Raw genomic sequence first — 27837 nt, 5'->3', positions numbered from 1 at the left:
TCTTTACTTTCAAAATTAATCAAAGTACCTGTGTCATACACATTTTTCTCACTCACCTCTTCTCAAGTGAGATACACTTCGTGTTCCAAAGATGGTAATAAACTTTTCTTCATCTGTTCCCCATTTAAGTTCTCCAGCCTGAAACAAAGCCTATTAAAAAAAATCAACTTCAATGAATAAATTGTTCTCCCATCTCATTTCCAGGTTCTTAATCACACATGTGCTGTATTCCCTGAATATTAATTTGCCTGACTCCTATTTATATTTCAATTCTAATATTTCCTACTCTGAAACTCAGTTCACTAAGTTTGGAGCCACCTCAAAGCTCACCACTGAACTCTGCTGCAGCAAATTAATGGCACAAAACAACAAAGCCAGACAACAGTGCTAGGATAAATGTACCCACAGTGTCTACCATGACCAGCAATCCACAAGAGCAAAGACATGTGTGGCAGAGAGCTCTGACTGCCTCACTGCTCAGACACCACCCACTTATAGACCAGAAAGCGGTCTGTGATGTGTGTTATGCTTGCTCAGTAGTTGCTTGATGCTGCTGCTAAGTCTGCTAAGTCTCTTCAGTCATGTCCAACTCTCTGCGACCCCATAGACTGCAGCCCACCAGGCTCCCCCACCCCTGAGATTCTCCAGGGAAGAATACTGGAATGGGTTGCTCAATAATATATGATAAAACTCCACAGTCTCTTTCAGTTCAGTTCAGTTCAGTCGCTCAGTCATGTCCGACTCTTTGCAACTCCATGAGTCGCAGCATGCCAGGCCTCCCTGTCCATCACCAACTCCCAGAGTTCACCCAAACTCTCATCCATCGAGTCGGTGATGCCATCCAGCCATCTCATCCTCTATCGTCCCCTTCTCCTCCTGCCCCCAATCCCTCCCAGCATCAGAGTCTTTTCCAATGAGTCAACTCTTCACATGAGGTGGCCAAAGTACTGGAGTTTCAGCTTTAGCATCATTCCTTCCAAAGAACACCCAGGGTTGATCTCCTTCAGAATGGACTGGTTGGATCTCCTTGCAGTCCAAGGGACTCTCAAGAGTCTTCTCCAACACCACAGTTCAAAAGCATCAATTCTTCGGCGCTCAGCTTTCTTCCCAGTCCAACTCTCACATCCATACATGACCGCAGGAAAAACCATAGCCTTGACTAGACGGACCTTAGTCGGCAAAGTAATGTCTCTGCTTTTGATTATGGTGTCTAGGTTGCTCATAACTTTTCTTCCAAGGAGTAAGCGTCTTTTAATTTCATGGCTGCAGTCACCATCTGCAGTGATTTTGGAGCCCAAAAAAATAAAGTCTGACACTGTTTCCACTGTTTCCCCTTCTATTTCCCATGAAGTGATGGGACCAGATGCCATGATCTTCGTTTTCTGAATGTTGAGCTTTAAGCCAACTTTTTCACTGTTCTCTTTCACTTTCATCAACAGGCTTTTTAGTTCCTCTTCACTTTCTGCCAAAAGGGTGGTGTCATCTGGTTAAAATGGCCCAATATCCATGGAGCTGTTTTAGCTGAGGGATCCTCATACCTCCTCACTCTCCCGCTTCTCTAAGGGGCTTTTCAGTTCCCCCAAGCAGTGTGATAACCTCCGAATCCCATGAGAAACAGAGGTTTAGGAATCAGAAAAAGACTTGGGCCTTGTATTTATCTGTGTTTGCATTTATTTATCTTAGATGAATTCTTAATCGCTTCTTAAGCCTCAGTGTCTTCATCTACACAGGAATACTGTTTCTATAGTTACTGATGGGGATTCTATAGCTCACATGATGAATTCATGGAACAATGTTAGGCAATCAATAGAAGGAATTCAATAAATATTGATTCCCTTGTCCCTCCTTCCTTTAAGAGCTCAACTTTCTCTCCACAGAAAGTACAAAATAAAGATTTGGTGTGAGAAGAAGTAAAATCAGATCAACATACTAAAAATGTTTTTTAAACAAGTGAATTATCTACAGAATGTTCAATTGCCAGGTGAATGACTCACTGAGGCTTACCAAATTCCTGACATAATAAGAATCTTCTTGATGCCAGCTTTCAGCAGAGAAAAAAATTCAAAAGCTTATGAAAGGGCCCTTTAGATGTCTTGGATTACTCTGAATTATGAAATCTGAAGTTCTCATTAGGGCTTCCCTGTGGCTCAGACAGTTAAGAATCTGCCTGCAATGCAGGTGACCAGAGTTCAATCCCTGGGTTGCCAAGATCCTCTGGAGAAGGAAACAGCAACCCACTCCAGTGTTCCTGCCTGGAGAATCGCATAGACAGAGGAGCCTGGCAGGCTACTGTCCATGGGGGGTCACACAGAGTCAGACACTGACTGAGTGACTAACACTTTCACTTTCAAGGGATTTACAGGAACACTGCAAGTCTGAGAAGCACCTCTTTACAGTGCGTGCTCCAAGCAGAGGAATCAGTGAAATGGAGGTGAGCATGTCCAGTTCGCACTCCGTGGCCTCACCCTGCAGCAGGGCTCCCATCACACCAGCAGCTCCCCGCCCACTAACGCAGGCCTCGCTGCGGGCCCCAGAGACGGCTGAAGCTGATCCTCTCACGGTGCCCACGGGCCCTAAGCAGCAGCCAGGATTCCACTCCTGAGACTCAGAGTATGACCAGCACGGCTCCTACAGAAGCGCACACAACGCCACAGGGCTCATCTCAACCACTCAAAGCCCTAACGTCGGGGAGTACGAGTGTGCGAGCTGCGTCAGCTTTGTTCCCTCAAGGCCAAGATGAAGCCTGATCTTTCCCTTCAATCTATTTCAATAAGCACATTTTGGGGAGGGAGAAATAAGAGAGAGGAACTAACAGGTAAGAACAGTAAGACTGTGGTCTAGTGAGAGAGGAGGGGCTTCAGAGGCAGATAAGCCCAGGTGGAAATTCCAGCTCCACTGCGACTCAGTGGGAGCCACGCGCTTGTTTCTCAAACCCCTGAGCTTCAGCTTCCTCATTTATAGAAGAGAAATGATGCCCCTATGTTAGAGTTATGCACTGGCTCACTCAGTTCTTTACTGAGTGCTAACCCTATGCCCTGGGTGGGCACTCAGGTCAACAGGCAGCTTCCAGGTCAGGTGGCATGGCCTGGACAGGAAGCTTGAGATGCTCCTGTCTCCCCTGCAAGGAGCACCCAGCAAGCCTGGGTGTCGGGCAGGGGGACCTGCAAGGAGCCAATAGGAGGGCTGAGCCCTGAGGAGGAAAGAGGTGATGGAGCGGAGGCAGGGCGGGAGGAGAAAGCTGGAGGCATAAGAAAGCGAGAGACAGATGACAAAACCACATTTAGGGGCCTGAACTTTATCGTGCAGACACTCAGCTCCACTGAAGGTTTTTAAGGTTTTAAACAAAGATGGGACACAACAGGTTTGCATTTTATAAGGGATAATGAGGAAAACGTCAATATTTCACAGACATCCCCCTGCACACATTCATTTCCTTTCCTTTTCCTTCTCCAGCCACACACAGAGATGATAGCATCCTAACACCATAACGATATCAACCCAATTTAGATTAGAGGAACGTTCTCCTCTTTTCTATTAACAAAGTCAGATCACACATCCAAAGGCTGCTTCACAGTGAACAGTCAACTGGAGGAGTGAATATAGCTTTTTCTCTTTCAATGGTGAATATCTAACAATCAAAATTTTATATTTTATTACAGGCATACCTCTTTATTGCATGCTTTACAGATATTTCATTTTTCACACACTGAAGGTTTGTAAGCAACCCTGAGTCAGGCCAGTTTACCAGAACCATTTCTCCAACAATATTTGCCCACTTTTGTCTCTCTGGGTCACATTTTGGTAATTCTCATAACATTTTAAAACTGTTTCATTATTATTATGTTTGTCATGGTGATGTGTGATCAGTGATCTTTGATGTTACTATGTAGTTGTTTTGGCATTTTTTTAACAATGAAGTATTTTTATTTAGGGCTTTCCAGGTGGCACAGTGGTAAAGAATCTGCCTACCAACACAGGAAACACAGGTTCAATCCCTGGGTTGAGAAGATCCCCTGGAGAAGGGAATGGCAGCCCACTCCAGTATCCTTGTCTGGAGAATCCCATGGACGGAGGAGCCTGGCAGGCTACAGTCCATTGGTTCGAAACGAATTGAACACAACTTTGCAACTGCGCTCGAGCACTTTTCATTTCAGGGAGATTTTTAGATATAATACTACTGCACACTTACTGAGGTATCGTGTAAACATAACTTTTATTTGCACTGAGAAACCAGGACAATGTCTGTAACTTGCTTTATTCTGATAGTCACTTTAGGGTGGTGGTCCACTAACTCCGAGGTAAGCCTACACGGGAAATGTGACCGGAGAGACAGGACTCTGGTATGTGCTTCTAGGAACCAAAGTAATTCCTTTCTTAACATTTTCCAGTTTTTAGGTCTCGTGTTTCAAATTTCCCAACACTTATTTCCTACATTTGACTACTTATTTCCCAACACTTATTTCCTACATTTGACTACTTCACAAACCACATTCAGACTATAATGGGATTTAAAAGCAACTTAGGTACAAAAATTTCATTAGGGAGTCGCTGAAGAGCAACTGACGAAAGGACAATTCCATTTACAATTCTATCAAGGAAAAGGAGATGGAATCTTCAAATACTACAATAACGTGTCATCTCTTATGTAATAAAATACCATGTATCACTAAAATACTTTATTTTTTCTTGTTTGCCCTTTCCTGCCAAGAAACTGACTGCCACATTGCCGGTAGCATTCATAACACCTGGTTTTCCTCTAAAATTCTCTATTTTAGGAGTGTTCCATAATCTAAAGAAAAGTAACACATCCAAGAGGAATTCAATATTTATATGCAATTTAATTTTTTCTGTTTCAGCTTTGGGATAAAATATCTTGTTGTCCAGATCAAAATGAGCGACATTGACTTACACGTGTCTTGTGATTTGTAAATAACTCATTAGGTTACTTTTAGATGCTATTATAAGACGTTATGGAGAAGGCAATGGCACCCCACTCCAGTACTCTTGCCTGGGAAATCCCATGGACGGAGGAGCCTGGTAGGCTACAGTCCATGGGGTTGCAAAGAGTCAGACTCGACTGAGCCACTTCACTTTCACTTTTCACTTTCATGCACTGGAGAAGGAAATGGCAACCCACTCCAGTGTTCATGCCTGGAGAATCCCAGGGACGGGGGCTGCCGTCTGTGGAGTCACACAGAGTCGGACATGACTGAAGTGACTTAGCAGGTAGCATAAGACGTTATGGTTTTCCATTAGCATGGTTTTCTTCTATGTCATAATAAAGTCATCACCTAAGTCTCACTTACCTGAGCATCTTGTTCAACCTGTGCTTCATCAATTCTAGCGTCAGGGTCTCTATTAGCCTAGAAGAGATATGTCATATTATTGGATGACATGAGCATTTTCATTCAAAAAAAACAACAGCTCCACCAGATGGTTATGCACATAGAGCTTTCTCTCTTAGGAATAATATGCTTTTACTATTTTAGATTATCACACAAGCACTCTTCAAAACCAACCTAACCCTTTTGGTTTTAAAATCTATGAATAAAAGACGACAGTGGTATTAAAAAAAAAGAAGCAACTATGAGTTAGCTATTAAGAATTCAGGTCAGATATGTTGAAATACAAACAAACACTGGCACCACACAGCCAGAATCAAGCAAGTACCAGAAATAATTACAAGAATTTTAAGTGACCTTACTTAACCAATTTCAGACTAGTCCAGCTTTAGATTTTTAGTCAAACCACAAATAGTCTCTAGCCAATACCTGAAGGAGGACCACCAACATCCTCTGGTAGTACCCTGAAGTATCCCCCACCACATCATCTTCCAGGCTCGAGCCATACTCTGCAACAGAATAATGTCACTTATTTACAGCTTCTGTCAACTGGAAAAGAGTATCTTGCCGCATGAATCAAATGGAAGAGACATGAAAGAAGAAATATTTGATTAGCATAATAGTTTATCCTTCCCTGAGTGCTCTACAGACTAGTAAATGCTTTGAGTGAGAGGCTGGATGGAAACAGTCTCTCAAAAGCATTTGGTTCAAACCTAAATCATAACTTAGTCTTTTAGAAATGCTCTCAACCAATGCAGTTATGTAGATACCGGATGATGCCGGAAAGCTTCTAAAATATAATCAATCTTAACTTCAAATTTTTGCTTTGCTTTCCTTTCAAATATTTTACATGATTCATTTCCTAAGGTCTCCCATTCTCTAATATTCTGAATTTTTTTCCTTTGGGGAATGGCCTTTCCCTAACAAGATATTTCTCCTCTGCAACAGAGTTATTTCTGAGAGACAGCAGGGATATTTTTAAATATGTCTTTCTCCCCTCTATTTCCAGCTGTTCAACATAAAACCACAGCAAAGGGGAGAACAAGGATTTGCACAAGTCCAGAGGCACCTTTCACTGTCTCTCTACCAGCTACTATTCAAGGAACAGCTACAGAAGGTACTGCAAGTGAAAGTCTGTCGCTAATGGAGTCTTCCACATCTCATGGATGATACTGCACCAGGCTCCTCTGTCCATGGAATTATCCAGGCAAGAATACTGGAGTAGGTTGCCATTTCCTTCTCCGGGGGATCTTCCCAACCCAGGGATCACACCTGCATCTCCTGCATTGGCAGGCAGATGCTTTACCACTGAGCCCACTGAAGGTGTTACTCCAAGCCATTTAAATACTTCGTTATTTGAAAGGAGACAAACTTTAAAAGCTTGAAACGTCTCCTTGTAGAAGTACAAAAGAGATATATATCTATTTCAATCAGTTGCTCAAATACAAAAACTTTGATGGAATTTTTTATTCCTTCCTTACTCCAACACCTATACATATATAATCAACCATCAAATGCTTTTAAATATTTCACCTCTTTCTGATGTATTTGCCTCATACCTCCCACCAACCTAGGCTGAGCCACAATTGGCCAGCTTACCTCCCCCAATACAGCTAATCAGTCTCAAGTCTCCCCCCTCCCTTAATTGCCCCTTTTGTCCCCCCACCATCCATTCAGGAGCTTACAGTGCCTTTGAAGCATGCCCAAGCTTCTATTCTAGCCGTACGAGACCACCTGTAACAGAGGCTGACTGCAGCTGTTCCCTTTAGCCTATCTCGACTGTGGACATGCATATCCCCCCACCAGTCAGGTCCTCTCTGTCCCTCAACCCTGTCTCCATACCACGGCACTCAGCGGGTGCATGGGGCTGAAAATGCCCACTTCACCCATGCAAAGCCCATCCCGCCTGGAAACCCTGGCTCAGTGTCCGACTGCACTGTGAAGCCTCCCTCAACACCCAAAGCCATAATGACTTCTCTTCTCTGAGTGAATTCTTGCATTAAACACGGTTTGACCTTTACTAGCCTTTAACTCTTGAAGTTTTTCTAAGTCACGTCAGAAACAGACTGCAAACTCCTTGAGGACAGGAGCGTCTTTTCCATCCTTCATGACAGCCAGTCCACTGCTGGACACAGAGCAGGTGCACACGAACACAGGGATGGACGGACCACACACAGTTACTATCCTCTTAGGCACCACATCTGCCATCCAGCGGTACAAAGGCTCACTCATCAGTGTCAATATCCCCGGAAAGAGACAGCTGAATATTATACCAGGTAAGAATCAACAGTGATACATATATCCCCTGAGATACATATATCCCCTTTGCTTTAGTGGCTTGGCCCTATCCAACAATAAAAACAGGAGCAGGAAAGGAAAATCCAGCAATTCAAAAGGTCATTATTTAGTTGCCACAGAGTTCACAGTTCTAAGTAGCTGGGTTCCAGTGTCATTTCTAAGATGAACAAACTAATGGCGAGACAGGAACCTGTTTTCCAAGCTGCAGGTGCTAGGCCTGGAGGCCTGCTGACTGAGCTGACAGCCTGGATGGTCTGCTCCTCCTCAGCCAGGCAGAGGGCAGAGTCCTCTAGGGAAAATCTGATGAGAAAAGAACTCTACTTCTACTTTTCATTACATTCTTTTGGTTCCATTAACAGGATATGCTTCAGATCAAATCAAAGATTTTTTTTACACACACACACACACAAATTTATTAAAAAAAAGAAAAATCAAAATGGAGAGTCGTCAAGTACTGTGCTTAGCTAAAACAACATACATGTACTCAGACATTATCACCTCTGATTTGGGTGAGGTTTCCTTTTCAGTAACTTTTAACTTCTACTAACATAAAGCAATGTTTTTAAGGAAGAAAGACCACTTACATCTTAAATTTAGTGTAAAAGAGACAACCTGTATATTCCTACACTGTAAACCCTGCGTGAAAATAAGCTCCATCCTCATCAGAAGGTTTCTACAAATAATAAAATAGTTAACAGATACAGAAAAAGGCAGTCTTTTCCTCCTGAAAAAGAAACTACTTTGAATTGTTGCTTATCTGTTTACTCATTCACTCACTCATCCACTTGTGTATGGCCTACCTCCTGGGACTCTAAAGAACTGCATTCACTTTGGAGAAATGAAACAGTGACAGTAGAAACGAAGGGAAATATAATTCAAAACATTTACCTTCTTCATAAACTTGTTTTATGGCTCTCAGTTCTTCAGGTGTCCTTGACGCAATGATTTCTGTCAGGACTTTTTCATCTGTCCCAGCTCCCTGTTTGGAGATTTATTTTTTATAGAATTTAAAAAAAAAAAAAAAAACCATGCTATTAAGATTAAAAAGAAAGTGATTTTCCCAGAATAGCTGTTATTCAAATTGCAAAAATACAGAAATATTATCCAACATAACATTCACTTCTTGTATATGGGTTCTATTAGTTTTAGAAATACAAAATTTCATATTAATTTTCTTTCTAAAGACAATTTTATCATTTTTCGTCTAATAAAAAATGTTTACTGTATGTTATGTGTATATATAACAGATCACATAAATTTGTAATTTTATCAGTTTAATTCTAAATAGTTTAAAAATGAAACATTTTAATGAAACAGGAAATGATAAAAATAGTAAAATATTAAAATGAAAAATTTACATAAATTTACACAGATGAACATTGATACTTAAGTCATATACCTCAAAGCATAAGCAGTTCTGCCCTCAAATTAAGTGCTCTATGGATCAGAGGGAAATTCTATAATGAAGGTAACAATAAATGTACCATGGCTTAGTTAATAGGAACCAGTTATTGGATCAGTATAAAGGAACTGGCACTTGCTGTCTGTAGTTCTGAAGAGTAATTGTAGTTTGTTCTCCTTCCTGATAAAAGTCTTATCTACATTGCTAAACTAGAAGATACAAGCAATGACTCAGCTGAACTTAATTTTAAAAGATAACATACTAGAGACTTGATTTCTTTATATTTCTGTTTCTTAACCAAAAATGAAACACTGAAAAAAACTAGGTTTATGCTCTGGCAAAATTTTAGCTACTGGTAGCTCAGAGGTTAAAGCGTCTGCCTGCAATGCAGGAGACCTGGGTTCGATCCCTGGGTTGGAAAGATCCCCTGGAGAAGGAAATGGCAACCAACTCCAGTATTCTTGCCTGGAGAATCCCATGGACTGAGGAGCCTGGTGGGCTACAGTCCACAGGGTCGAAAAGAGTCGGACAGGACTGAGCGACCTCACTTTCACTTTCACTAACATTTCAGAAGGCTGAAAAAAGATTTTCTTTATTCCAGAGAATCACTGTAAGAAAATGAAGCAGCATAGAAAGGCTCTAACTTGACAAGCCCTCTCTTCCCTCCACCTGAGCTACATGAGGATCTAGTTGTTAATTTGTTTGCTCATGCAAACCCTAGACACTAAGGGCTGAGTTACTTCCACTCCAGTAAACATAAACTAATGATTCAATGTAGCCACATTTTATACAACATTCCAAGCAGGAAGCAAGGAAATACACATTTAAGTTACTTGCTACAATGAAATTATATCAAGCTTACCAGCTGCTTCATTTTAGTATTCAGAAGTACAGAAAAGTACAAAAGGGTACTAGAAAATCTTTATCTCAAAGTCCCAAAGTTCTCTTCACTTCAAAACTTCATCTTTTAAGCTAAAACTATTAACAATATTGTTTCCTAATCAGGTAACTTTCCAAACTACCCACTCCAGTATTCTTGCCTGGAGAATCCCATGTATGGAGAAGCCTGGTGAGCTACAGTCCATGGGGTCACAAAGAGTCAGACACGACTGAGCGACTTCACTTTCACTTTCCAAACTAAAGGACTGAATAACTAATCTGCAACATTTTGAAAACATATCTCCAAATTAGGAAACAAGCATGAAATAAAACATAGAGGTCTGTAAAATATATTAAAAATTAAAAAAAAAAAACACTATTATTGAGTTAACTATACAAAAGGGTTAAATAATATACATGTCATTTTTTCCCTCCTTTTCTTATTGCCTCCTACAATTCTGTCATTCAAGAAACCTTCAGTGAAATCAGTTTGTTTTAATACAAAAAACACCATCAAGTAATTACCAACACAAAATAATATTGTTCATGACAAGAATGTTCCTTGCACTCATCTTTTTACCTTTAGAGCATGCTTCAGTTCATAGGCATCATAAAGACGAGAGGGTTTCATCAGGGCCACGATTAATTTTTCAAATTTTCCAGTCAGTTCTGATTTCAGGTCATCCAGAAGGTCCTAGGACACAGAAAATATAAAGCTGTGAACCAGGTAGAAATTTTAAGGAGATTCTTCTTATACATGAACAACAGCCCTTTGCACTAATGAATTCTTTACATTGCTATCTCCAAGTAAGATGAATGAGATAAACAATACCCTACAGCTTTGCATGATGTACTTTTGATATCTGACCTACCATGTGAGCAAAGACACTCATGTGTCAAGGTATTTGTTTTTAAGATGTTTTTCTTACTTTCAGAGATTTTAAAAACTATTTTTAAAGTAAGCTAAAAATATTTTAAAAATACTGTTCTGAGAACCATGTCTATTGCAAAAAAATACCCCCCCCCACCAAAAATCATAAATGCATTTTTACAAGTAATAAAATTTGGCCTATTGAATCTAAACAAAACAATGTTTTCTCTTCTCTCCATATCTAATAATATTATAATACAAAACATGCTATGTTCTAATACAGAATATGTTCTAAAACATAATGGATTATGTATTTCAGAACATAACAGATTATGTTCATTACTATGTCCCTGACTACTGCAGGACAGTTGCTACTATGGGGAACTTGTCTGTGTAATTTCAAAGATAAAAGCAGTACTTCGCATCCATTTCAGTTTCAGGACACAGGTAAACAGAACTTGTGTTTAAAATACTTTCTTTTTTTCCCCTTTTTATTCGTTTCTCGAAATAATGAACAAAAATTGTCAGAATGACAAAAGTACATTCAGCTTTTCATGTCTGTACTAATTCACTTAGTAACAAATTTAGTTTTAGTTGTTAATCAAGTAAGAACATTTAAACCAATGAATTAAAATTCATTTATTAAAACATCCCTCCAATGGGACCAGACTATGACTGCGTCGTAACAAAACATGCTGCAATACAGGTTTACACCTGGCAGATAATACAACAATCCTGACTATGGAACACAGAAGGGAAAAGGGCTGTTAGCACCATGAGATCTTTCAGCGACTTATGGCGTCAAGCAAGGAAAATCAACCACATGAAAGTAAGCTGGGTGAGCACCTTAACCAACAGCTCATAACTAAGAAACTAGAAAAGAGAAAAGGGGGAACAGGATGTCAGGATCATAAAATAAATGATATTTACAAAAGAATATCAGTAGATTTTCAAACCAGTCTTAAAAGATAAAGCTGCTCTCACAGTTCTACCTTGGGATGAAGTACGGTCTTACCCTGCCAAACAGAGTTTTAAAAGCCACAGCAATTTCCTGGCGCTGAGCATTACTGCGGGATGTCAACAGAGTCAGGATGCTCTCCTCATCCGTGCCTGCAATTACGTTTGAACCATTACACCATGGCTCCCATGCCCCCTCTCTCAAAAACCTTTGTAACCAGATCCCCAGTCACTTCAATTCCTTGCCTCACAAAAAATATTTTATTAAACCATTTATTAAAATGCAAAATTTACAATATGAAAATGTTACTATTTCCAACAATGCTATTGTTGGAAGTATTCCAACTATTTCCCCTAAACATGATACAGTAGATGCAAAAATTCTTCTCACTTTTTAAAAACTAATGCACATATTTTTTTTTGAAACAAAAGTTATTCAAATAACACTTCTTCACAAGGCATAATGTGTTGGGAGTTACAGGATACTGAGAAAGGAGAAAAGATAAAGACCCTGGTTTCAAGTTACAAACAATGTAGGGAAAAAAAAAATACAAAAATACAAATGATCGCAAGCTAAGGTAGAATGTGACAAGGACCTTAGGAGAGGTCCAGGAGTTACACGGGGGTTCAGAGGAGGTTCTCTAAGCTGATAAGTAGTGGAAGACAGTTTTGGGAAAAGCTTCTTGGAAAAGGTAAATCCCACCCAAAAGAGTCTTAAAGGATGAAAAGATTTTGACAGGCTTTGGGCAATGATATAAAGAAGGGAAACTGGCTTTTAGAATTCAGGAAAAGCTCAGCAGTAGGAAGATGCAGGTCCTTCCTCATCACCAGAGAGCAGCTGGGTCAGGGGACACACCAGGCGGTGATGTGAGCTGGCGAGAAAGTGGGCTGGAACGCCAGGGAAGGCCGTGCAAGGCCAGAAGGCTTGCACCTGGCCCTGCTACAGCAGGAGACCTCATGAGACATTCAGAAAGCAGAGCGCTGGGGTCAGAGCATCAAGACTGAGAAAGATGTCACATGGACATTAGTGTAGGAGGAGCCTGAGGACGAGGGGAGCAGTTATCTGTGGGAATTCCCACGGTGAGAGGTTTCCAAAAAGGAAAAAAAAAAAAAAAAAACCAGCAAAAGGGAAGACAGTGAGATGTAAGACACTTAGAGAACCAGATATCTGATCGGACACTGAGAGCAAAAGGCTACACATCTCATCACCCTCAGATATGTGAGCTTGTCTACTCAATCAGCTACTGTGCAAGTAAAGCTGAAAAGCTAAAAACATAAAGAGGCTGAATTTAACTCCTGTCCAGTTCTACAGACTGAATATTGATGGTTATCATTATTTCTGTTATCTTAATTACCTATTCCTTCTATGTACATTCAGCTCAAAACATTCTAAAATTAGTCTTACTGTAAAACAAGACTTTTTGTTCAGAAAAACAAGTGTCACATTTTTTTTAGAACAAAAAGAAAGCTGAATTTACCCAGGCCTTTCATGGCCTTCCGGAGAGTTTCCGCATCAGCCCGCTCATCGAATCCAGGGAAGTCAGTCACGGTGCCTCTGAGAACCTGGCTCGGGAACATTTTTTATTATTAACGGCATGACTAAGACCACAAACAGCATAAATTTCCTCTGTATCATGTTCAGACTTTACATTAATTTAGTAAGATACATAGCTTCATTTGAAATGGGAAATACACCATTACAAGGGGGATCAGCAGTGCACGGATTCAGTGCACGGATTCAGCGCACGCGCTCTCCGAGCCCACCTGCCCTCCCAGGAGTGGGAAGGCTGGTGTCCTGCCTGCAGGCACCGCCCCAGTGAGCAAGCCCCACCAGCATGTCCTGGTTCATGGAGGGCGCGTCCTTACAGGCTTGTTTCCCATTCAGTCTCTCATCACTTTGATCTGCATGCGTGCTCAGCCTGTATTAGAATTTGATGCCCTACCCTAAGCACTCAACTCTAAGCGATGCTTTTAATACATCTAGTCCTATCTCTTAGGGATTTGAAGGTTCGGCAAAACCTGAAAAGATACTCAGTTGCTCATGTGCCCGAAGAACACAAATTTCTGAATTTAGAGTTGTATAAAGATATATTAGAATTATCAGAATATTCTATTTATAAGATTTCCTATTTTATCATATATAGTACCTTTAATTATCCAAGTATTTTAATATTTTAAAAAATGTTTATAATATCATTAGATCTTTAGAATCCAAAGGCTTTACTAATCCTGAGCCATAAATTTTTATCTTGTGATAAAAGGAGGCTCCCAGGATTTATTTTTACTAATAAATGTTCCTGAAGTACCTCACAACTCCTGGCAAGGTTCCATCTAAAACTGAGAAATAAACAGTTACAAGGAATGGAGGTTGAGAATGCTTGTCTGGTTTATAATCACTTGTGTTTTATTATGAAGGCATGGAAGCACAATCTCCTACAAGGAAAAAAAATTCTCTTCTACCTTAACATCCAACTGCTGCATTTGCCAACAATATCATAACACCAACCAATGAAACAAACAAAAAAAAGATGACAAAAAAAAGAGCACTATCCTTGGGGAAGAACTTCCATGGGACACAGCACCAGAGGTCAGCTCAGTGACCTCTCTTCAGTGGACTGAATTACACCTCCGGAAGTAGCACTTGAGATTCAGGAGACAGACTCTCTCCTTGACCAAACTTTAGACAGAAACCTCAGAGCCCTCTTTTTGACAAGTCCAGCTGCACAAGAATCTTGCTGAGTCAGTTTACAGAGAATCCCCCCAATACTTAGTAACTATTCAAGTTCCTCCTCTTCCATCTTTGACGAATGAATCTGTGGACTGCCTTTAGCACGAATCCTATTCAGTTCAGTTCAGTCACTCAGTTATGTCCAACTCTATGCAACCCCATGAATTGCAGCACGCCAGGCCTCCCTGTCCATCACCAACTCCCGGAGTCCACCCAAACTCATGTCCATCGAGTCAGTGATGCCATCCAGCCATCTCATCCTCTGTCGTCCCCTTCTCCTCCTGCTCCCAATCCCTCCCAGCATCAGAGTCTTTTCCAATGAGTCAACTCTTCTCATGAGGTGGCCAACGTACTGGAGTTTCAGCTTTAGCATCATTCCTTCCAAAGAACACTCAGGACTGATCTCCTTCAGAATGGACTGGTTGGATCTCCTTGCAGTCCAAAGGACTCTCAAGAGTCTTCTCCAACACCACAGTTCAAAAGCATCAATTATTCGGTGCTCAGCTTTCTTCACAGTCCAACTCCCACATCCATACATGACCACTGGAAAAACCATAGCCTGACTAGACGGACCTTAGTCGGCAAAGTAATGTCTCTGCTTTTGAATATGCTATCTAGGTTGGTTATAACTTTTCTTCCAAGGAGTAAGAGTCTTTTAATTTAATCCTATTAGGCCAGTTCAAAAAGAACCTCTCTGCCCTTGATGTTTCCTCTCAGTAACTCCCCACCCATGGGCACCCTCAGTCTGCTCAATGGTTATACATCCCCAGCTGCCTTTGCTCCATTTGCACTTGAACCCAGTCTCTTCTGAAATAGTCATGATCCTTACTGCAATAGTCTTGAAATTCTTCCTTACATTTTAACAACTGTGAGAATAAATTTTTAACAGTAGTTTTCTCTCATTCAAAGAAAGAAGAAAGATTCTTATTTCCTCTAAACAGTTAGCCTTGAGAGAACCTACAGGAAGACCTTAGGGCTATAAAGATGTGGCCAAAAGTATATAATCCCAGGGAAGAGATGTTTCCCAGTTTGATCTCCCAACCCAGACTACTGACTGGCAGCAACTTTCATCCCCACCCCTACCTTCTCCTCACACGTGGAAAACAATAATTTGTGGACCTGGCTTGACCACGTAGGGATGAGAAAACTCCCCTGCCCACCCTGGAGGAGGAGCTGATGACGGAAACATGATGTCTACTCAAGGAAGACAAAGAAGCCTTCTCCCTCTCCCCACTTTTCCTTTGATTATAAAACTGCAGCCCAGTAAATTCTCGGCATGGCATTTCTCCCCCATCCACTTGTAAGCCTCACAAGCGTCCTATTCTAATAATCACTTATCTATCACTTTACCTCTCACTGAATTCTCTTCTGCACTGAGACATAATGGACTATGGCACCCGAGCTCTTCAGACCCCGTAAATGACACACGATGCTTTCTTTCCCGGATACCTTGCCCTACATATCTCTTCATCTGGCTGTTCCTGAGTTGCATCCTTTTATAATCAACCAGTGATCTAGTAAGTAAAGTGTTTCTCTGAGTTCTATAAGCCAATGATGCAGTCACTAGAAACTCCAGCCAGTCAGGCGGAAGCGCAGGTGACAGTCCAGACTTGCAGCTAGCATCTGAAGCGGCTGGATACCGGAGGCTTAAACGGTTCAACGTAATTAAAACAAGAACACTAGGTTGGGAGAAAAACTGGTAAGATCTGAGGAAACAGCCCTTCAAAATTAGCATGGGTTAGGAAAGTTATTTCTCTCAAGTCCAACTGCAATTTCTGTTTAGTAAGACCACTTCAAATCAGTGAGAAAGATACCATCAATATCATCACAAAAACGAATAAATGCCATGGGTTTTCTCAGTGTGAGAACTTGAATGACTCAGTTCACCTGTCTGCTTATTTATTCATTCAAAACCATTTTCTGAATGGCTTCCTCATGCCACTCATCACTAGGAAAAAGTCACGATCCCCTAAGAGAAAATGACAGACATGTAAATAATCAAGTGCAATAGAGTATATTCACACAGAAGTTCCATTAGGGTGATGTGAGCACATAAAGGAGGGACTAAGATGGGAAAAGTGGGAAGAAAAGAAATCAGAAAACCTTCCCCACAGCAAGGGACAGTTAAGGAGTTTGGGATAGACGTGTGCACGCTGCTATATTTAAAACGGATCAACCTACTATATAGCACAGCAAACTCTGCTCAATTTTATGTGGCAGCCTGGATGGGAGGGGAATTTGGGGGGAGAATAGATACATGTATATGTATGGCTGAGCCCCTTCACTGTTCACCTGAAATTATCACAACATTCTTAATTGGCTATATACCAATATAAAATAAAAAGTTTGAAATGTGTCAAAAATAAAAGAAAGAAAGAGAAACTTCCCCCCAGTGTCTGAAGAGATGCCTGTGATTTTGCCAGGCAAGCTCAGGAAAACAGCGAAGGGCAGGCAGGTATTTCAAGGGGCATACAGATGTGAGAGAAGGAACCAACGTGGCACTTTGGACAAGGGGTTAAGCATTTGAACAGCCTGGAACAAGCAGGAAGACGGGAGAGAAACACAAAGAAGGGAAAGGTCGTCACCACAGAGGGAAAAGGAAGGCTGGAAGCCACAAAGCCAGACTTCCCCGGTCCGCAAGGGAAGCCCCTGGAGGGCATTTCAGCAACAGGGAAGAACAAAGCTGACTCTGCAGGGAAGCAGCGGGGAGAACAGGACAGAACTGTGCATGAGTGGAGACAGAAGGACTGGCTTAAAAACGACTAAACAGAAGAAGCTTAAAACAGACCTGATCGAAGTCAGGAGCAGGAGAAATGGAAAGGGCCGGGGCCAAGGCAGAAAGAAGCCATTCAGGATGACTTGCTTTTAGGAAAGGGAAGAGGATGGCTGGTTCTGCCTTTCTCCACAAACTGAACCAACAGCAGGCTTGTCAGTTGCTGGGGCACATCAGCGGTAACTGGAGCTGTGCGTGGCGCCTGTCACCAAAGACAATACTAATGGAATGGAAAGAAGAGCCAGAGGAGAAGGGAAAGTCATCGACAATCAGAAGAGCAGATAATATCAGCGAGAGCGGCAATGAGCTCACAGCTTCACGGGGTCCTCAGTGAAACCCCATTTCACATATGAAGAAACACGCTGGCTTAGAAGGGTTTGGCAGGTCACTCAAGTGACCGGCAAGCAAACAAGCAGCAGAGCTGGGACGGAACACAGGCCACGGGACTGTGGGCTCTTGACTAGGATGCTATTCAGCCTCTCAAAGGCAAAAAGATAAAATCCAAAGAAGGTGATGGAACAGAAGCCAAAGCAAGGAAAGGATGAAAAGGCAGTGCACAAACAGGGCGTGAGCCACGGGAGAGAAAAGGTGGGACAGGGTCCACTGGGCCTGGCAACCAGGAGGTCTCTGGTGGTGGTGAAAGTCTGGCGGAAGGACACCGACAACTGAATTGAGAGGCAGAGCATCTCTGTGAACTCCCATCCTACAAACAGGTGGGGTTTTATATATATATATATATATTTTTTTTAAACACTTTATCCAGTTTACAGGCTCTGAAGAAGTTTCCAGTAATAAGAGAAGTTAAAAATAGGGAAGAGATTAAGAACAGGAGACAGGAGGGGTTTGCCTTAGACAAGAGAGACATTTGACCCCTGATCCTGAAGAAAATCAGGTGAAGAATGGAAAAAAGAGATGGGGGGTCTCCTCACGTCTTAGCACTGTGAAGAAGAAATAACAGCTGAGAGTTTTCTAGAAACTGGGGAATACTCTTACTACATTCCACGTGATCAGTCATCGTGGAAGCTTGCAAAGCCACGCGGCAGCATTAAGGGGCCAGCTGTGAATCACAGGACATGAGTCACACAGACAGAACCCTTGCTTGGACAGCCGTTTCCAGCTCCATCCCCGCCCTCGCCCACACCAAACCGTCTATGTTGAGCCAACGGGACTGTGAGTGACTCATAGAGGGCTTACCCTGCTTCCTAGCATCACTGCTTGCCTCAAGCTCCACACGCACACCTTCCCCAGATGAATTCCAAGGGTAAGCAGCCACTGTTCACTGTACCTGTCCTCAGTTCACCTCATTTACCCTGATTCTCTGCCACCAGTGCCATAACCAAGGGAATTATCATATATGCTTAGACAGTAGGTGGCCAAAACATGTAATTCACTCTGCTAACTCTCAACTTCAAAATTACCCATTCTTCTAGGTCTATAATTCTGTGGGCTTTGTTTGTTTGTTTGCTCTAATTGAAAAAGTTCTTTACCTTGAAAGAGTAGGTATGCAAAATAAAATGAATAAAATTAAACCAAAACACAAGTGGAGGGCTGCTTTTCTAGAATTTAAGACACAAGAAAATAATACAGAAATACCCCTTCAAATTTAAAGATGAGAAAACATTCAGCTGGGTCTGGAACATTTTAAACTGAAGGCACAGAGAACTAAACTCTCTTCAGGTCTGTCATCTAGTTCCATGAAATCAATACCTAAACACCTACCAGTCATTCCAGATAGTATTAATTGAGCCAGAAATCATTAAGCAAAGCCATGCAGCTGAGCAGCTGTACAGTGGGTTTTAAGTACGGTTCTTCTGAGGCTCAGGTTTTGCAGAAAGCCTTCTGGAGGCCACCAAGAAAGGGGCAAGGGGGGAAGGCCAAGGGCAGTCCTGCCTTCCTCTCGAGTCAGAGCAGCTTAGGTCTCATCTAACAGACAAAGTACAGGCCCATTAATATTTCCTGTGATAATGGGACTCAGAGATCAGCAGAGGAAAAAAAAATTGAAAATTACTGTACTGGGAAGGAAATGAGATAAGCAAGAAAAGGGAAAAGCCACGGCAGCATGATCATGATTTGAGACACAAAGTAAATTAATATCAGAAAAAAGCAGAATCTCCAAGAGTAGTGAGAGACACAGGACAAACATCTATCACGAGGGCTCAGAAACTAGGTAACTTACCTTCCCCATTGCGCAATGCCATCAAAACAGGTAAAAACTACAATTCAAAGTCTCAAATTCAAACTATCGCTATTGTTAAGTTTCACGTAGCTTCCTTTCCCTTTCATGCTCCTTTTTGGTTCCTTCCATTTTGTCTAGTTATTCAACTACCTTTGACCTTTAAATGTTAGGTGTAAGTAAAAAAAGCATCTCTATAAAGCAGTTTACCCTCAGCGGTAAAAAATCCTCCTGCAATTGAGGAGATGCAGATTTGATACCTGGGTTGGGAAGATCCCTGAAGTGGGCATGACAACCCACCCCAGTATTCTTGCCTGGATAAGCCCATGGACAGAAGAGCTGGCGGGCTACAGTCCATGGGACTGCCAAGAGTCGGGCACAACTGAAGCAACTGGGCCCGCACGCACACACAGTAGAAGAAAAGGTTTAGTAACTTAATAAAGATTTTTGTCAATATAAGTTAGACTTCTGTTGTATTCCTTTAACGCACCTATGGCTATCACCTTGCTAATTATAAGAATGCCTTCCCTTGGCAAATACTAATAAAATGGAAAGTTTAACTCTCTATGAATAATGGTGATAGTTTTGAATCAGTTAAGTGGGCAAATTCATTAGCCTCTGATGAAGGGGCTATTGTATCTAGTTGTTCAATGGGCCATTTTGCACACAGCACATGAATACCTATTTTACTAACCAATTCATTCTTACCAAAGCTTCAGAAAATAATCAAGTTTATAGATTTCTCATATTAGAGAAGAGTGCACATGGATTCACAACTTCCTTTTGCATTGAAACAAGAAACAGAATGAACATGGCTGGTCCTACACAGAGGTAGAAAATAAGCTTCAAATCTTTAGTTTCAAGAAGAGATAAATAATACATAAGAAAAGGATGACCTACAGAGATGAAACATTATAGTCCATGGAATTCTCCAGGCCAGAATACTGAGTGGGTAGTTTTTCTCTTCTCCAGGGGATCTTCCCAACCCAGGGACGGAACCCAGGTCTCCCACATTGCAGGAGGGGTTCTTTACCAGCTGAGCCACAAGAGAAGTCCAAAAATACTGGAGTGGGTAGCCTATCCGTTCTCCAGCAGATCTTCCTGACTCAGGAATTGAACCAGGGTCTCCTGCACTGCAGGCAGATTCTTTACCAGCTATGCTATCAGGGAAGCCCTTATACATAAACAAACAGATGACCTATAGAGATGAAAGAGGGTAAAATCATATACACCCGCTACACAACCTAAATGGTTTATAAAGAACTCAAGGTCAACAAATCTACGAACTGTTTTTCTCTCACCTCAAACCTGCATTCCTTTCTCAGAAGGAAAACACAATCTACCACTCATCAAGCAAGCCACTCATCTTGAAGGGTGGTGGCCCTTCACTAGCCCCCATTCATTCATGCATCCAATCTGCCCACTCTCTCCTACAGTCCCCTCCTACCCAAAGTCCCAGCTACTGCCTAGGTTAAGATCTTAAAATTTCACAGTGGTTATAGCAACAGACTCCCAAGTAGCCGTCCAGCCTCCCCTTCCCTCCTCAACTCCCACACCACCATCCGGGCATGACCCTGGGGCCATCTTCGTTAATGCAAACCTGACCGTGGCACAGCCCAGCCTCTGACTATACAGTAGCCCCCCATTCCCTACAGAATGGCCCGTGTTAACTCTGGCTCCTGGACAGCCTCTCCAGCACCCTTTTCCAAGGCAGGCTCCATCACCCCACCTGCCTGCCCCTTCAATCCAGCAGAACCAGACTGCCTGAAGCGCTGGGCCCTGCCTCCCAAACTCCTCTACAGCCCTGAGCATGAGCTTTTGCTCTCACTGCCTCAAGGTATCATGCCTTTCCTCTTTTGTCCCCTATGACTAACACCAGTTAAGGAACCTCCATTTCCTCTTCTGTGAAACAGAAACAGTAATACTTATTTCCAAAACTGCACAGTAAGCACCGAACACAACGGACAATAGCAACTTTGTATCAATAAATCTCAGTTCCATTCTCCTCTTTATATCCCGCCTCTAAGAATACTGGCACAGAGGAGGAATTCAAAAGCTTCAAACGTTCACAAGTATATGCATGAATGGCAAAGTAAAGAGAACAGTTAGGAACTGGAGTCCAAAGAAAATGACACCGACTGGAATATGCATTGCTTTCAAATAATCAACTTACAGATTTACATATTCTACAAACCAATAGACATGCCCATGAAACACAAAGCAAAGGTGTTAGGAGCACTAATTTTTGTTTTAAAAAAAATCAACTGATATATTTGTGAAGTTTTAGAATAGTATATGGGTTATATGAATAAATTTTATTTCAGAACTAGACCTCTAACTTGCCACCTGTGTCAAACGGGCACTAGTTCAAGATAAGAGAATTAGGTTTACTGAACAACAAATTGCTTTGCCAACAAAGGTCAATATAGTCAAGCTATGATTTTTCCAGTGGTCATGTATGGATGTGAGAGTTGGACCATAAAGAAGGCTAAGCGCTGAAGAAGTGCTGCTTTTGAACTGAGGTGCTGCAGAAGACTCTTGAGAGTCCCTTGGACTGCAAGGAGATCAAACCAGTCCATCCTAAAGGAGATCAACTCTGAATACTCATTGGAAGGACTGATACGGAAGCTGAAGCTCCAATACTTGGGCCACCTGATGTGAAGAGCTGACTCAATTGGAAAAGACCTTGATGCTGGGAAAGGCTAAGGGCAGGAGGAGAAGGGGACAACAGAGAATGAGATGGTTGGATGGCATCACCAACTTAACGGACATGAGTCTGACCAAACTCCAGTAAATAGTGAAGGACAAGGAGGCCTGGCATGCTGCAGTCCATAGGGTCACAAAGAGTTGGACATAACTTAGCAACTGAACAACAAAAATGAATTGCTTAGTGGCTTGCAAAGTGTCAAACAGCTTGCGATCGAGTTCTTTCTCAGCATCCAAAATGAAGGAATTAGGAACTGAGAGAGACTAACCCAAAGCAGCAGAGGCTATAGGTAAAAGGTAAGCTAACCTAAGAACCACGAAGGGAGTAACTACAGAGAGATTTGACCTTAAAGTGAATGGCAAGAAAAAAGGCACTCAAAATCCAGCCAACTCCTCTGGAAGGAAGGTCATTTCAAATTTCTCCATTTCCATTGATACTGCTTGCTCTGCACAGGACCTTGTCAACTGTCATTGAACAAAGATGTCAAGCAAATCAAAACAATTTCTTATTCAAATCTTGGAGAGTTTAAACATGAATCAGGCTGATAACTATGATGTTCATGAAGCTTCTAGCCAAAAATTATGCAGCCTCCTTTTGCTTCATGACATTCCTAATGCCCTGAAGATATTAACTCCTTGTAAACAACACTATAAATAAAACTAAGTTTAGACAGTCAAAAATCTAACTTTTTAAAGTTTCATTATCTTAAAAGATAGCTAAATGACATAAAAACCTTAAGTTGAATTAAAATGTATTATATGGATCATTTGTCTATGAAACAGAGCCAACTCTTGATTTTCCAAACCAAAGAACACAGAAGTACACAATGTACTTTTAAGTACTTAAATAAATTAGACTATCTATTAAGTAATTTGGTTCTAGCTAAATACTGAGATTTAAAAAAAACCTGTGTAAGCAAGTAAAGCCAGAGGAGAGAAATAGGTCAGGACTCTATTTAAGAAATCCAACCCAAAATATTGCATATCAGATTAAAGAGATGACCCTAAAACATAATGAAAAATTCACTTTTATAATCAGAAGTTGACTGTTGAGAGGAAAAAAGGTGAGAAAAGATTCAAAAACATTTACTATATATAGTAATTCAGGCAATTTTAACAGCTCTTTGGTTATTCCTTAGTAAATATCTTCAACCAGCTTATATCCAAAGTTAACATAGTAGATTATGTGACTGATTCAATAATCATAATAATTTATTATTCATTTGGCACTTTATGTGAAAATAACATGAATGCTGTGGTTTCAAACCATATAAAAATAAAACCATCCAAATGAATAGTTTCAAATCTAAAAAAGAAAAAGTAAATATTACCAAGGTATTGTTTACACACAGGCACATTTGTAATTTATATTCTTCTTGTATGTCATGAGTAGTTTACAGTTAACCAGTGTGCTCTCTTTAAGAAAAACTGGGAAGCTTCAGGTTAGAACACTTCTCTCCCATAACAGTTAAATGGCTGAATCTCACATATTTCAATACTAACGGACAAGGATTAGGACCAGAAAGAGGTCAGAGCTCAAGTAGTAGCTGCCCCACAAATGCCTCTAACTCCACACGCATTTATCTAACATCATGTCACTGTTTAAAAATTTTATTTATTTTTTAGTTGAAGGATAATTGCTTTTTGTTGTTTTCTGTCAAACCTCAACATGAATCAGCCATAGGTATACATATGCTCTGTATCAGCCCACCCCCTAGGTTGATAGAGAGCCATACAGCAATTCCCATTGGCTGACTATTGTACACACGGTAATGTACGCTTCCATGACCCTCTCCACACATCTCACCCTCCCCTCCCCTCTCCCTGTGTCCACAGCTCTGTTCTCTCTGTCTGCGTCTCCACAGCTGCTCTGCAAATAAACTCATCAGCCATCTTTCCAGACTCCATATATATGCATTAGCATGCAATATTTATCTTTCTCTTTCTGACTGACTTCACTCTGTATAATAAGCTCTAGGTTCATCCACCTCATTAGAACTGACTCAAATGTGTTCCTTTTCATGGCTGAGTAGTATTCCACTGTGTATACATCATGTCACTTTTAAGTAGTTTCCAACATTTGCTATAGCTCTGTCCCCCTACACTGACATCATTAGGGTAAAATTTAACTAAAAGGGGGGCATTGATATGAATTATATTAATGTTATCAATATAAATATGCACAAGAGTATAAAATATCCCTAATATTTGTTTACATAAAAAACAAACTCTGGGGTATCTGTCAAAGATCTATCAATACTGTTTTTCTTAATAAAACAGTCATGACATTCATCTATGTATGTGATAACTGATTCCTGGGTATCTGCTGTCATCTGCAGGGTGGTCTCAATATTAAGTGAAAAGAGAAAACCATTGGTATGGAAGATTTAGTTCATAAACGTGAAGCATTACTACTGTGGGAGGATGCATTTTCATTTTTCAGTAAATGAGAGACACTCACATTTAACAATACGTTTTAAATTGCCAGAATGTGCACCTCTTCAAGCCAGGCATGATTCCATTACTCTACAGATGGCCAGTGTGGAGGCCTTTGGTTACCACACCACACATCAACAGATGGAACTACCATGGAAACTGTCTGAAACCTAACACTGAAGTGCTTCAGCTTTCCTACAATTACCTCAGAGCCCAAAGGAAATTTTAGACAGTTAAAGTGCAATTCCATAATGTGTGCATTCTGCACACCATCAAATGTTAAGTACAAAGCCAACAAAACTCCCATCTTAATATTAAATATTTTAACAAACTATTTCACTTCCATGGTTTCCAAGGATAATAACAAAGTCACTGTAAAATTCAACACTGTATTTCTTAATATTACTTGTAACTTTTATGATAACTAAAAACTGACTTGGCTAGAAAACAGTCCTGGTTATACGTAATAGAAATCACATACAAAATTCTATAATACAAGTCACCAATCTCCCAGGTTTTGCATATACATTATTTTTAATTAATATACATTATTTTTAATTAATGTAATTACATTAATTTTCTTTGAAATTATTAATATCCACATTTGGAAAAAATGTGTTCATTTATGCTATTTTGGGTAAGGAGTCTACATAATTAAAGGAGTTGATTGGAAAACTTCAGGAATCACGAGGTAAACTTACAAAAGAGATAAGAGAAACAGCCGAATGAGCTAGAATAAAGAGAATTATTCTCTGATGCTTGCGAAATCATCATTTACATCAACACCAGCATATCAAGATAGGAAAAATAATTCTCAGCGAAGTTAATCCCATATAAAGGCAGAATCTAAACCAAAGTTTCCACTTGAAGTAATATGAGAATTGGTTTGCTGTAATTCTTAAGTGCAAAAGAGGAAGTAAGAATGGAAGTACTGTATAAACTTAATAAAATTACCAACTTCTCTTAATCCTCCCATTTTCTCTTGGAGAAGACTATAAAAGCTTTTTCAACTTGGTAAGTCGATCTGATTTTTTTTTTAAGTTAACTATACATGAAAGAGGGCATTGTTTGAGCAGTTTAAACACTTGTTTAAATAAAAGTTTCTGGACTCTAAGAAGCCAGTTAGATCGATGGGCTCTGTGAAATTAGTTTCGGGGTGGAGCTGTCTTAAGTACCGATTTTTTTATTCACTGTTGAAGACTGTATGACACAGTCAACTGTTAACAGAGTTCGACATAATTTAGACGACTTTCTCTTCCCTACACTTTTGATAAATATATGCACAGCAAAGAAAGCAATATTATTAGGTAATCAAATTCTGAAACATTCCCAAGGCAGATTCAATTCAGAACTCGCTGCACGAGTTACTTAGGAAAAGCAGCTCTTTGGTTTAATCTTTTGGCATGGGGCCGGGTGGAATCAGTTCCTTTGGGTGAGGCTAGGTTGAGCAATAGGAAAAAGCTCCACTACAACTCTACTAGAAAAAGCCAACGCCCACCCCTAGTATTAAAGTACAAAACAGTTACAGAAAATAAAATAAAGTCAAAAGAAAAAAGAAATGCGTTCGCATCACATGACCAGTGAGCTGCATTTGCTTTGGTTCTAACTTCAGCAACTCTGGGCTTTCTGAAAGGTTCCCTTTCACACATTTACTCGCGAAAAAAAAGCGCACAAAATCCGGCCACGTCACCGGCGGCTGCGCCCGCGGGCTGCAGCGCCGGGCGGGAGCAGGTTCCGGTGGACTTTCCCCAGGCAGGGGAGCAAAGGGGGAACGAAACAGGAATAGGAGAGTTCCCGCAGGCAGATCAGTTTACTCTTAAACTTTTCTGACTTTCCAACAAATTCTGGAACTCCTGAGCACTTTACAAAGCTGGTAACGAGCGCTGCGCGGGGGCGCACCGCCTTACCTGTGCCATGGCGCCTGCCCAGGTCAGGAGAAGGTGAGCCACACAGGACTGCAACAGAAGAAAAAGACCGCGGCTTCAGCGGACCAGACCCCTCCACGAGGCGCCCAGACAAACCCCCGGCGCCCGGCCTCCCCGCAACCGGAGACCGCTGTCCGCCCAGCGGCCGCGCCCCCCGGAGCCCCCGCTCCCTCTGCGGGCGCGGCGAGCGCTCACTCACCCAGACCCAAACTGCGGGGAACGCGGCGGGGCGGCAGAGCCGGCAAGGGTGAGCGGAGGACGCCGCGGCAGCCGCTTACTGGCTGCTCCAGGCCACGGAAACACAGCGGCTCGGTCCGGCCCCGCCCGCCCTGCCCCGCGCTCCCGGCCCTGCCCCGCGCTCCCGGCCCTGCCCCGCGCTCCCGGCCCTGCCCCGCGCTCCCGGCCCTGCCCCGCGCTCCCGGCCCTGCCCCGCCCGCCCTGCCCCGCGCTCCCGGCCCTGCCCTGCCCGCCCTGCCCCGCGCTCCCGGCCCTGCCCCGCCCGCCCTGCCCCGCGCTCCCGGCCCTGCCCCGCCCGCCCTGCCCCGCGCTCCCGGCCCTGCCCTGCCCGCCCTGCCCCGCGCTCCCGGCCCCGCGCTCCCGGCCCTGCCCCGCCCGCCCTGCCCCGCGCTCCCCGCACCGCCCCTGCGCGCCCCCCGCACCGCCCCTGCGCGCGCCCCGCACCGCCCCTGCGCGCCCCCCGCACCGCCCCTGCGCGCCCCCGGCACCGCCCCTGCGCGCCCCCGGCACCGCCCCTGCGCGCCCCCGGCACCGCCCCTGCGCGCCCCCGGCCGCCTCAGGCCTCAGTGCGCCTGCGTGGGGCGCGGCTGCGCCCAGTCCTCCCAGCCTGGGTGGAGGCCGGCCGCCGCTGCTTTGGAACCCAGAGGGGGTCGGCTCCGCAGGGCACCGGGCAAAGTCTGGCCTTCGTGCTGCGAGGAGGCCGTCGGACACAGTGCAGGACTCCGAGTTAGGCGTGAGGGATGTTCCTCCGCTCTGTGGCCGCAGGAACGTGGGCCTCACCCAGCCAGTGCTCGGGCGGCACGGTGCATGCGCATCTTTTTGGAAGACCGGACTGTCACTGTCGTCCAGGAGAGCGCGTCTAAAATTCCCAAGTTTATTTTTGTTTAAAAAAAAGAGTCCCTTCTTGCTTGTTAGATAGCCATGTCTTTTCTTTGGCGTCTTACTTGGAAAATTTCAAAACCTCTGTCACGCGAGTGTATGTTCCTCGGTTCTTGGTCTCGTCACAACAAAGATCTGGGGTGACGGACATTAGAGCCCCCTAGGGGTGTCGCAGCTCTCAGGTCTTGGGTAGACCGTGTTATAGCTCTCAGGTCTCGAATGGACCATGTT

At 42.5% G+C, this 27837-nt stretch overlaps 1 protein-coding gene across 1 annotated transcript in view; it reads right to left on the bottom strand.

The window, feature by feature from the left end:
- Positions 1 to 26828, bottom strand: part of ANXA5 (annexin A5) — a 32455-nt gene extending 5627 nt beyond the window's left edge. Inside the window, exons 1-9 of the mRNA XM_052641740.1 lie at positions 26690 to 26828; positions 26473 to 26520; positions 13228 to 13312; positions 11808 to 11902; positions 10502 to 10615; positions 8529 to 8619; positions 5772 to 5851; positions 5307 to 5363; positions 57 to 150 (exon numbers count right to left, since the gene is read on the bottom strand). Of these exons, the coding sequence (XP_052497700.1) occupies positions 57 to 150; positions 5307 to 5363; positions 5772 to 5851; positions 8529 to 8619; positions 10502 to 10615; positions 11808 to 11902; positions 13228 to 13312; positions 26473 to 26481 (625 nt within the window). The 5' untranslated portion in view covers positions 26482 to 26520; positions 26690 to 26828. The remainder of the gene's footprint in view (positions 1 to 56; positions 151 to 5306; positions 5364 to 5771; positions 5852 to 8528; positions 8620 to 10501; positions 10616 to 11807; positions 11903 to 13227; positions 13313 to 26472; positions 26521 to 26689) is intronic.
- Between the last annotated feature and the right edge of the window lie 1009 nt (positions 26829 to 27837).

The sequence above is a fragment of the Budorcas taxicolor genome, chromosome 6 (assembly GCF_023091745.1).
Source record: "Budorcas taxicolor isolate Tak-1 chromosome 6, Takin1.1, whole genome shotgun sequence".
Classification (NCBI taxonomy): Eukaryota; Metazoa; Chordata; class Mammalia; order Artiodactyla; family Bovidae; genus Budorcas; species Budorcas taxicolor.
The sequence above is the reverse complement of the archived record's forward strand: the minus strand, read 5'-3'. Positions and strand labels throughout refer to the sequence as shown.